Genomic DNA, 12,713 nt, shown 5'->3' with positions numbered 1-12,713 from the left:
CCAGGAGGTCAAGGTTGCAGTGAGCTGTGTTGGTGCCATTGCACACCAGCCTGGGCAACAGAACGAGACCCTGTCTCAAAAAAAAAGAGAAAGAAAAAGAAATTCTCTTCCTCATACATGGAATTTAAGTTTGTTAAATGTATTTTTTATAAGTAGATGTTAAATGTTGTCAAATGCTTTTTCTGCATCTGTTGAGGTTTTGTCCTTTAATCTGTTGATGTGATTAATTTTATTAATGGAATTTCCTAATGTCAGATGAGTGACCTTTGCAGTCATTTGCAAAGTTGGATAAACTAAACTTTTTAAATGGTTTTTATTGCTTCTACACTGCCACATTATATTTGCTAATATAATTTTTAGAAATTTTGACTTTTGTGTCTTTTTATTTTTATTTTATTTTTTTGGAAGTGAGGTTCAGTTGTAACTTTCTTTCTCACACTGTCCTTACGTATTGATTTTTACTGCCTTCACAGAATGGGTCAGAAAGTTTCTTCTTTCTTTGTTTAGGATAATTTAAGATTGGAAAAATCCTTATCTTGAATGTATGATAGAACTTACCTGTAAAACCCTCCTCTGTGCTTGGTATTTTCTATAATGTATAGGAATTTTTGAAAATTTTTTTTAAAGAATGTGTTCATTTTTATAGTATTGTCTCCGATTTCAAAATACTATCTTTTACTATTTTTCATTTTGGGAGGCAAATTCTTTTTATTAACTAAGTTAGATCTCTAGCTTATAAATTGTCAGTGTTTCTGGTTTTTTCATATATATATTTAGAATTAAATATTTTCCTCTAAATGCTCTTATAGTCACATCCCCAAGTATTAGCATGATTCACATTAAAAGTCAGTTTAAGTACTTTCTAATGTCCCTTTTGTTTTCTTCTTTGACCAATGAGTTATTTAGAAGTGTTTTTCAAAACAAAAGATTTTTAAAGGTTTTGAAATCAGTATAAAAAGTAATTAAATTATGATACTGAAATTTTTTTTAACTTTGAGATTTGCTTTATAGCTTAGTACATAATCAGTTTTCATCAGTGTCCCATGAATGCTTAAAAAGAATGTGTATTCTTCATTTGCTAGGCGTAAAGTCACTTATGTTTAGATTAAGCTTGTTTTTTATGGAGTTCAAGTTTTACTGTGTGTGTTTTGTTTTGTTTTTTGGTCTCCTTTTATATAATTTACAGAAGAATATTAAAATATATTACTGTGGGGCTGGGCACAGTTGCTCACACCTGTAATCCTAGCACTTTGGGAGGCCAAGGTGGGAGGATTTCTTGAAGCCGTTAGGTCAGCCTGGGCAACATAACAAGATCCCATCTCTACAAAAAGTTTAAAAATTAGCCAAGTGCAATATCATGTAACTGTAGTCCCAGCTACTCAGGAGGCTACTCAAGGAGGATCACTTGAGCCCAGGAGTTTGAGGATACATCCTTGAGCTTTTTTACTTTATCTGTTTATATGTACAGCATATAAATTTTGAATTGTTGGCCAGGCACAGTGGCTTATACCTGCAATCCCAGTGCTTTGGGAAACTGTGGAGGGAGGATCACTTGAGGCCAAGAGGTAGAGACCAGCCTGGGAACGTAGCAAGACCCTGGCTCTACAAAATATTTTAAAATTAACTGGGGATAGTTGTGTGTGCCTGTAGTCCCAGTTACTCGGGAGGCTGAGATGGAAGGATCGCTTGAGCCCAGGAGTTTGAGGGTACAGTGAGCCATGATGGTACCACTGCACTCCGGCCTGGGCAACAGAGCAAGACCCTGTCTTTAAAAACAAATCTCACTGTGATGGTGGATATGTCCTTTTTCCTTGCAGTTTTTTGATTTATCTATTTGTATGTACAGCATATAAATTTTGAATCGTTGGCCAGGCACAGTGGCTCATGCCTGTAATCCCAGCACTTAGGGAGACTGAGGCAAGAGGGTCACTTGGGGCCAGGAGATTGAGAGAAGCCTGGTCAACATAGTAAGACCCATTTCTACAAAAAAAATTAGTTTTTAAAAAATAAATTTTGAATTGTTGTATTCTGAATTGAACCACTTATCATATTATCTCTTTCTCTAGTAATTTTTTGGACCCTAAAATATATTCTCTCTGATATTAATATAGGTACCTTATTTGGGGTAGTTTTTGCCTGGTTTTCTTTTTTTATCCTTTAACTTTCTGTTTTCTCTGTCTCTGTAAATTAGATATGTCTCTTATAAATAGCATTTAATTCATCCTGACAATCTGATTTTTTTTTAAATATCTTAACTGGAGAGTAATTCATTTACATTTATTGTGGTTACTGATAAGTTTGCTCTCTTATTTTATGTTTTCTCTTATTTCTCTTTCTTTTCTTTCAAGTTTTGAGTTGAATAAATTTATTCTTCATTTTATTATTTTCTTTCTGGTTTGGGAGTTATATATTAATTACTACTTTTAGTAAATACCTTTGAAATTTTAACATTCATGCCCAACCTAGTAAAGATCTGTACCCTCATCCTGAACAATATTTAAAACAAGGAGTTTTAAGTCAGTGCTTTTCATGCTTGTGCTATTGTTATTATAATTTTAATGCCATCTTGTTTGTTTGATAATTCTATAAATTCACTGTTTCTGTCACTGAATGTTCAGTGTGTAGATTTATTTCCCTGTTTATCACTATTCCTTGTTGCATCTTGATCCTTCTATCAAGTAAAATTTTTCTTCTTCCAAAAATACATGCTTGAAAAACTTATGTGGTAAGAATGTATGGAAGGTAAACTCAGTTTTTGCCCATCTAAGAATGTTATTTTGGCCTCTATCTTCAAATTTTGTTGGCTAGACAATTCTAGACTGGCAGTTATTTTTCAGCACTTTGAAGATATTGTTCTACTTTCTTCTGGCTGCTTTTTCTGTCTCCTGTTGATTGTTTCCTAGAATTTGAATGTATACGTTCCATGTTGAACTCAATTTGTGAGCTTCCTCCTATTTCTTATGCTGGGGATTTGTTGTGGTTGGAATTTGTTGTAACCTGCACCCGATCTGGAAATTTTTTGTGGATTCACAGTTAATACATTTCTCCCTTCCACCCAGAGCCACTAACCCAAGAGAGACAAATTTGTTTCCTGTCTGCTTTTGTAGGACAGATTTTTTTTTTCCTAGTTGAGTGACCTTTTCTCTGAGAGTGAAGCCTTTGCTGAGTTTCAGCTTTAAGCAGAGGTTTCTCCAGTCTTACTTCCATCCTACAAAGGCCCAAGGCTTTATGGTCCATTCCTCTGAGTGCAGCAGCCTGTGAAAACAGTAGCTCTAGGCCATTGGTGTTTAGTTGAAATTCCGAGGGCTGTCAGCTTAAGCACTTGCTAGTTTCCTGATATTGTTTTGTTTCTAATCTCAGAGTATTTCTTAGTTTCTTGCAAGCTCATCAGTTTTTAATAGGTATCATGCGTGAGTGAATATAAATTTTTACATATATATGAGAGGATTTATTTTGTTGTTTACAAGAGTTTTGGGGGGATCTCTAAGTCTCTTCTTGCCTTTTAATGGAAACGTTCTCTTGTCATGTTTTTTAATCAAAAAATCACATTTTGTTTCTCCTGTGACTTCTTCCTGTAGGTGAGCAGTAGGTCATCCAGTCCCAGTGTCAGAATGATTACTACCTCAGGACCAACCTCAGAAAAGCCAACTCGAAGTCATCCATGGACCCCTGATGATTCCACAGGTGACCAGTCTGTTTCTTCATACTTATGAAGTTGAATCAGTCATGTTTATATTCATTTGGCCATGTCATTAATGTTTACAAAGGCAGGCATTATACTGTTGTTTAGATTTTTATATTAAATAAACTATTTAGTAATACATGTTAAAATACCATTTTGAATACAGAGACAGAGACTGCCTTGCCTTCTGTATTTTTTTTAATCCAGATACTAAACATGTATTTTAAAGATTGTCTGTTTGGGGTTTTTTTCCAGTTGCGAAGCATATTGAATTCTTGATACTTCAGCCTGTGATTTTCCTACTAGATTCATCCTACTAGATGATAGTAGTAAAGTCATTTTTTCAGTAACCAAAATCGGAGAATGGTAAAAATCATCCTCATGATCTTCATCTCAATCTTTTAAGGACACGAGATGTCGTGTACCTTAAGTTGAAAAAAATTCTGACCATTGACCTTTTGAATTGTTTTTAACTGATAAGAGACACCATTTTCAGTTATACAAATATTCTATTAGACCTTTAGAAACCTGTGATGAGTTATTAAAGCTCCCCAACATGAATAACTAACTGTTCACAATATTAGTATTAATGTCTACCTGCCTAAAGGTAGTGATGGCATCGTTTCATTATGGACAAACAGGAAATGATGTGCCATAGTAGAATTAACTTTTCCCTAACTTTAAGAGAATACCTTGATAAATGCTTTTAAGTGTACTTATGAAATTTTTTATTTACATTATATTAAGTCACGAAGGGAAAGATGATTTCTTAGCCCTTGGAAAATTAAAACATTTGATATTTTATATAAGATTGACTATGTTATTAATAGTAACAATTAGATTGAAGTTTAAAAGCCAGCTTTCTGTCTTTACAAACTAAAATACAACTCAAGTATTTATAGTTTTCTGATGTGGTTTGGTCAAGTTTATAATTTAATTTAAAAAATTAACTGGGTGGTTTTTCTGTGTGTCATATAAGATAGAACTATGTTTAGTCAGGGTGTACTCTCTAGTTTTAGTAAGTTTAAATTTAGTGGCGGCAAAATCTCCTGTTTCACCCCTAGCACAGCCCAACCTAGGACTGTCCAGAGAATTCACCACTACGCAGCACATGTGTAGAATTCATTATAGACTTGCTCCTCCCCAGTGGTAGACAGGGCAATGCTCTTGCCCAGTTTTATCATTAACATTCAGGTGATAGCAGCTCTTTTTGATTTCTGAACCCCCTGGCAAGGGAGTACGTTCTCTGACATTACAGCATTTGCCCGGGTCTGGTACTCAACTCAGCAGAGCCTCCTGTCTTCAGTCTACACTAATCTGTATATGCCAGTCAATAGTGTGGCAGATTGTGACTTCATGGGGGTAAAATAAAAAATGTTTAAGGCTCTCTCTCACATAACTGCTACATTTCTGCTTCATATGTTGCTTCTACCTTCCAACTCCCGTCCCATTGTTTTCTTTTTCTGTACCTAGAAACACCACAAAATACCAATTGCTAGAAATAATTTGCAATATCAGCTGAATTTTGTCTTTGTCTTGAAATATATTGCACATGTGTGGCTATAATTTTGAATACATTTTAAAAATGGATGCTCTGGCAAAGTTTATAATTAATTCAGCTTTGCAGTATTTGTAAGAAAAATATTGATAACCAAGCTAATAGAATAAATTAGGGAACAGATAGGTAAAGTCTTTTTCTTTGAAGGCCCACTGACCAAGGAAAAAATTAAGAGTGTAAATGTAAGTTAAAGTGACCTAATTAAATTTTTTTAATTTGAGAGGTTTTTGTATATTTTCAGAGAAAGCTAAAGAGCATAACAATTTAATAATCATAGCCGATAATAAGCACTCTTCAGTTCCTATTTATAATATAATGGGTACTTAAAAAAGACACACATACTGAGAGGATCTAGTGAGAGAGAGATCTAGACGCAGTAGAGGGAGCCGCAGAGGGGGAAACTCACTAAAGAATTTTCACCTGTGCTTAGTACTTTGCAAACATGTATTAATATAAAGTATAAGACATGGCCCATTCCTTGCAGTCTGGTTAGAGTCATAATACTGACACATTAAAAATAAACTTATACTATATAATAACTTACTAAATTTATAGTACAAGCTGAGTGTTTTGATAGTTGTAAGAGAAATCAGTTAAACAAGACTTGGCATCGTCTCTGGCCTTTTCATAAAATGATGAGACTTTTCTTTAGCCATAAAGCAGAAAGGAGAAGGCAGCATTCCACTGAAGGGAATGCATACTCAAAGAATATGAGATAGTAACAAGTGTTGTGTTTGAGGGGTCAGAAAAGAGAGTTTGCCTAATTTAACCAAACCAACATGAGCTTTGACATTCAGGAGAAGCAATTAGATTTGATTAGCAATTGAAACACACATACACACACACACACACACACACACACGCAAAAAACTTTCATTAAATAATCTTCCGATCTGTGACCAATTATTGCTAGTAGAGATTGGAAGTTCAATTTCAATTTAGTGTAAAGTGAGAAAGTGAAATCCCACTTCTTTTTTTAGAGAGAAGATGAAATTCAATGAAGGACCTTAAGTTCCCCACCATACAAGGGCTTTAATTATTTGAATAACACAATCCTTGGACTTTTTTTCCACTCCCAGAATACCATGCAACATTGATGTATTAAACTTAATTCTAAAATACATATCAGATACAGGGTGCTGATATAATGAGATATATAATGTATCAGTGATTTAAGAAAGAATAATAGGAATGGAAATCTTAAATTGAAACTTTTTCAAGACACTTAAATTTTTCTAGGAAATCAGGAGGAAATCAGTCATTTTTAATCAGTTTTAGTTTCGTGGAAAGCAGTGTTTATGTGGGAGCGTAGTTTGAAACTACTGTTGGGGTGGGAGAAGAGTTGGTCAGAGAAATAACAAATTAAGTATATTTCTTGTTTAGCCACTTCAGAAAGACACACATTTATGTTAGTACTGTGTATGAGCCTTAAGGGTAAGTGCCTTAAGTCTCTACTGTTTTTCTGTATTGCCCTCCAATATTTAATAAACATTACTTTTTCAATATGGAATTCATATTATGCTATTTTAAATTGTTCTTTCTAATTCTCCATTTAGTATGAATAATAATGATAACTACCGTCATGTATTGAGTGCTTAATATACGCTAGCATTTGCATGGTGTTCCTCACACGCACTGTCTCATTTAGTCTGATTTCGCTAATTAGCTTTTGGAGTTTCTTGAGAGCACGTTCTCAGTGGCTTTAAAAAAACAAAAACAAAAGCAAAAGCAAAAAAAAAAAAAAACACCTGGATTGTCAGTTGACAATAAATTAGAAGATTACTGAGCCAGCAACCCTTCTTGAGTTTTTTTGGATTGCATACAGTGCGTCTGCTGTCTTCCTGACTTGCCTTTATCCACACCACTCCTTAAAGGATTTATTCGTCAGAAAAAGGCTGAACAGCTCACTCATTTAGCTCTTTTTTTGTCTACTAACAGTGGGAAAGCAACTACTTCTGAAGTAGAAAAGTCTGTATTGCTTCAGAGTTATTCTGTTTACTTCTGGAACTGTTCTACATAACCATTAATGTTGAGAAGAGACTGTCCCACGCATCTCAGTCAAGTTGTATGGCAGTTTTACCTCTTTTGAAATATAAACAAAAGCATTCTATTCAAATAATTTTATAAAATTGACTGGTTGTTTGAATTAATCAACTTAACTGTTTTCGGCATGACATTGAGCCACAGGTTTCAACCTCATTTTGGTTCCTTACTGTTCGTATTTGTAATATACTCTCATCACCAACATCTCGTTTTCTGCAGTGATTATTACTGGGAAGGGCAGGATGAGTGGTGGAGGTCACATTATAATCTATATAAATTGAAAATGATCCACTGGAAGAAAATGTGTCTCTGCTTTCTCCCTTTCCCTGTTAAAGAACATTGATATTAGCAGAGTTGATATAGCCTTCTATAAAATAAACTTAGCATGATAAAGAAAAGAGATGGGGAGTTTGATTAGATAGGGTCAATTAAGACTGAATTTAAAATATAAAGGTCTCATATCACTGTTTTTGTTTTTAATTAACTAAGAGCTTAGAAGCTCTAATATATTGTGTTCTATTCAGTTTATAGCCAACTTAAATTATAGGTATGAGAATATGATTGCATTCTAATATCTGATAATTGAATATCTTTTTTTAACCTTTAGAATTCAGAAATAGACTCTTCAATTACCAATAGCCATAACTTTTAATTTACATATTATTTACTTTAGGGAAAAAAAGCATTTCATTCATGCTTTCTTGCTGTTCGTTTATAATTATTTGTGACAGAAAATCAATAAAATACATGCTTGAATTCCAGATACCAATGGATCAGATAACTCCATCCCAATGGCTTATCTTACACTGGATCACCAACTACAGGTAAAGGAGTACTTTCTTATTGAAAGCTGACTTTTTTCTTCTTAGAGAGTTTAAGCTGACAATTGTGTTGCTACCTGTCATTGTATAGTCACTCCTTAATTTATCCTTTTAGTTGGCCTCCTTAAACTTTTTAGAATCAAATCAAAATAATTCTTTTGGTTAAGTTAATCAAACTTTAAATTGGCAGAATCATATTCTTATCTTTTCAGTCATCTTAAAATCCTCCAGTATCTTTCTTTAGTACTGCTAAGCATTACATTTTCACTCTTTAATTTTAGTGCATTAAAACAAAACTCATAAGCTTATTTCTATTTAATACATTTGTGATACATTCTCATGTTCATAGTGACTGAAAATGTAAATAATATACTTCAGTGCCCCCTCATGAGTATGAGGGCTATAAACATCATTTAGTTTGATCCTGTTTGCAGCCTGAAATGTCATACCAGAGACTACAACTCCAACAATCATGATTCTCTGTAACAGACTGTTAAAACAGCAAGAATAGATTTAAATGCTGAGTTAACTCTGACAAAAGGACACTGAGATTTTCTAGGGCATGGTTTAACACTTATTTTTAAAAGATCATTGCTTTAGTGCTATAAAAATATATCACAGTCTCTGTCTTAACTCTCATCTTAGCTAGATATTGAAATTTGATTTAATTATGTTTTAACATTCCTGATTATTTTCAGCCTCTAGCACCGTGCCCAAACTCCAAAGAATCTATGGCAGTGTTTGAACAGCATTGTAAAATGGCACAAGAATATATGAAAGTTCAAACAGAAATTGCATTGTTATTACAGAGAAAGTAAGTTATTTTTTATGAATAAAAATAAAAATACATTAGTATTTTGAGTTTAAAATATGATAAGGTGCAATGAAAACGTAGTTTTTAGAATTAATCATTAAGTATACTTTCAACTTGTTTAAGCTTTAAGCACCCTTTTACTAAAAATTTTTTATGCAAAACTCAATCCTTTTGACTATCATATTAGTGCTATGGAAAATAAACTGGTGCTTTATACTTGTTGTTTTATGTTCTCAGAGCTGTTTAGATTTATTATTATAAAGATTTATTGTTTTCTTGTAAATAGATAAAATAATTTGATTTATTAACATTCAGTTGTGCCTTATCTTAGAAACATTTTTGTAGATACATTTTTTCCAGGTGTATGTTTAGAATTGGATGACTTATTAAAAGACTGTATTTCATAACTGAGTGTTTTTCTGAGGAGTTATAGAAACTGCCTTCCTCCCTTTTTAAAGAAACCCAGCCTAATTTCCTTACTACTACATTCACAGTTCTTAAATATGTATGTATCTTCAGTTTTCTTAAGCATGACCTTCATGAAATTTTATACTTAGGTAACTGAATTGTTGGTGGTAACTAAAATGAAGTGATAAGGAAAAAATTTTGGCAACTTTATGTATGATAATAGGATTCCCTTCATTAATTTTAATCTAAATAAATGAAAGTTGTTTTTTTCTGAATTTGCGAAAAGCTTTCTGTATGTACTTCAAAAAAGAGAGAGAAAAAATTGTTTTATCATAATTTATTGATACAGTGATTTAAATGGAACCAACCTGGTATTTGAAAGGTAAGCCTAAATAGGAAATTAAATACTACAGTTTGGAAATCGTAGAAGTAATTATCAAACTGCTGGCACTTTTATGTTGAAAAAGCTTGATTTCTTATTTCACTTATTTAACCTATACTTTTGCCATACTTTAATCATTTGAAAGAAGAATTCTATGCTGGAAAAAAACAAATGGTGGATTAGGGTGTTGGCTGTGAAAACTATGACAGTTTTAATCAATTTTAAATACTTTCAGAAGTAGTATTAGGTAGTTATTTTGCTTGAGGACTTTTTATTAATTATTCATTTATATCCAGCAACCTCACTTTAGGAAATGCCTAAAGATGCATCTTTTTCGGGAATACTTAATAGTTCCCAAATAAAAGGGACTTAAATAAGTTTATCAGACTATAAAAGAATGAGGGTCTTTCCTGAAAGTGTTGCAAATTTAAGTGTTTTAAAAGAAGTGGTACTTTGTCATTTTTCTCACTGCTTTAAAATGGGAAAAAGCTTTAAATTGGATAGCATTTATTTTAATTAGATTGCAAATTTGCTATTAGCTTACCACTCTCTGCTCTAGTTAAGTAGGATTGTGACTTCAGAATGTGAATCAGTATAAAAGTAGAATGTGAAGGATAAAAACTTCATGATATTTTCCCATAGCCACATAGAACCCTTCCCAGCCTTTTTTCATCCTTCCTACACAAAAAGAGGATAGAAAATGAAATTTTCTGAAACTTTTATTTTACCATTTTATCTGCTTCGCTAATTATCCAAGTACAGTTACTTAATAAAAGGATTATGTTATTTGTATGATTACACTAGAAGTAGATGAGAGTTCCATCCCAGCCCATAATTATATTTGATTAGTGTACCTAAGATGCAAAATGATAAACCAAGAATAAAAATTCTCATTAATTGAGCTTCTGTCATCAGCTACTAAGGTATGAATTTTTCCATCATGTGTAATATTATGTGGTATTTGTTTGTAGGCAAGAACTAGTTGCAGAACTGGACCAGGATGAAAAGGACCAGCAAAATACATCTCGCCTGGTACAGGAACATAAAAAGCTTTTAGATGAAAACAAAAGCCTTTCTACTTACTACCAGCAATGCAAAAAACAACTAGAGGTCATCAGAAGTCAGCAGCAGAAACGACAAGGCACTTCATGATTCTCTGGGACCGTTACATTTTGAAATATGCAAAGAAAGACTTTTTTTTTAAGGAAAGGAAAACCTTATAATGACGATTCATGAGTGTTAGCTTTTTGGCGTGTTCTGAATGCCAACTGCCTATATTTGCTGCATTTGTTTCATTGTTTATTTTCCTTTTCTCATGGTGGACATATAATTTTACTGTTTCATTGCATAACATGGTAGCATCTGTGACTTGAATGAGCAGCACTTGGCAACTTCAAAACAGATGCAGTGAACTGTGGCTGTATATGCATGCTCATTGTGTGAAGGCTAGCCTAACAGAACAGGAGGTATCAAACTAGCTGCTATGTGCAAACAGCGTCCATTTTTTCATATTAGAGGTGGAACCTCAAGAATGACTTTATTCTTGTATCTCATCTCAAAATATTAATAATTTTTTTCCCAAAAGATGGTATATACCAAGTTAAAGACAGGGTATTATAAATTTAGAATGATTGGTGGTATATTACGGAAATATGGAACCTTTAGGGATAGTTCAGTGTAAGGGCTTTGATGCCAGCATCCTTGGATCAGTACTGAACTCAGTTCCATCCGTAAAATATGTAAAGGTAAGTGGCAGCTGCTCTATTTAATGAAAGCAGTTTTACCGGATTTTGTTAGACTAAAATTTGATTGTGATACATTGAACAAAATGGAACTCATTTTTTTTAAGGAGTAAAGATTTTTAATTCTGTGATTGTGTGTATGTGTGTTGAAACTGTAAAGCTTTTATGACTCTAATATTAATCTCTTAAATGAAATTAAAAGGCAAAAGAACATGATTGAGCTTAAATGATCATTTCTTCCTGCAGTGATTCTTGGATTGTTTTCTCATGTATTTGAAAAAAAAAAATGAAGAAAAATAATGGAAAATGGAAGTAATTACTCCAGCTAAAAAAGGCTTGGACTTAGATTTCTTTTTATGATACCAAATGAGAAATAAACCAGGCAAATCAGAAGGAAATTAAAGAAGTAAATATAAATTCAACAAGTGTCCTGATTATCCTGGATATTGGAATATTTGATTTTCCTTACAATCCCGTTCTAGAATGCCTGCCGCCTTTCAACACTTTTAAGAGAATTTCAACACTTACAGAGTATTTATATTGTTAACAGTAATTTTGCTACCAAAACCTTCAGAATAACTTTAATAATAAAATGACATTGAAATAATAGACTATACAAACTCTATATTTTTTCAGTTGGTGTTAAAATAAGTCACATTTTGATACCAGTACAAGATGTCTTTTAAATAAGGATGTCATCAGTCTGATTTTTATAGCGTTAATGTTTTATGAAGAAAAAGTTCAAAATGAAAGCATTAATTGCTGTGATTATTAGAATTCTATCATGACTGTATTGTAGTTTTTGCTCTATTTCAGATAAGCAAGATCTAAGAAGTTATCAAAACTATTCTTTAAAATGCTAAAGCAGGTAACTTTTTCTTCCATTATTTTTTCCTCCTACCACTGAGTTTTGTAATGAATTCCTTGTGTATACAAGCAATACAGGTGAATACTAAACTGTTATTTTTAGCTTCTTCAAAAGCTATTTTAGAAAGCTTCCTGGAAATAAATGTCTTCTGTCATTTAATTTAAATAAAAGGAGCGTTATTGTTCCCAAATTGGATTACCTAGCTGAAACAGATATTGGGTTCAGCATAGTAATAGTAAAATAAAATTGGCAGAGAAAATAACTGTAGACTAGGATAAAGCATGACTCCTCCATAGCATTGTTGCTTGTATGTACATCTGTCACTCCACTGAAAGGGACCTAGTCACTTTAAAGAGGCCTTTTATCTCAGCACGAGATATCCAAGCATGAATGCT

General features: G+C 32.9%; 1 protein-coding gene across 5 annotated transcripts in view; it reads left to right on the top strand.

Annotated features, from left to right (window-relative positions):
- The window catches only part of MAP3K7 (mitogen-activated protein kinase kinase kinase 7), a 70,508-nt gene extending 58,842 nt beyond the window's left edge, over positions 1–11,666 (top strand). For 3 of the 5 annotated variants that reach the window (XM_009451653.5, XM_003950892.5, XM_001160579.7), the window contains 4 exons: positions 3,579–3,684; positions 8,046–8,107; positions 8,803–8,918; positions 10,680–11,666. In XM_009451653.5, the coding sequence (XP_009449928.1) occupies positions 3,579–3,684; positions 8,046–8,107; positions 8,803–8,918; positions 10,680–10,860 (465 nt within the window). In that variant the 3' untranslated portion in view covers positions 10,861–11,666. The remainder of the gene's footprint in view (positions 1–3,578; positions 3,685–8,045; positions 8,108–8,802; positions 8,919–10,679) is intronic. The other 2 variants (XM_003950893.5, XM_003950894.5) reach the window with 1 other exon arrangement.
- Positions 11,667–12,713: the final 1,047 nt, after the last annotated feature.

This window comes from Pan troglodytes, chromosome 5, assembly GCF_028858775.2.
Source record: "Pan troglodytes isolate AG18354 chromosome 5, NHGRI_mPanTro3-v2.0_pri, whole genome shotgun sequence".
Lineage (NCBI taxonomy): Eukaryota > Metazoa > Chordata > Mammalia > Primates > Hominidae > Pan > Pan troglodytes.
Note: the sequence above shows the minus strand (reverse complement) of the source record. Positions and strands in the feature narration are given on the sequence as shown.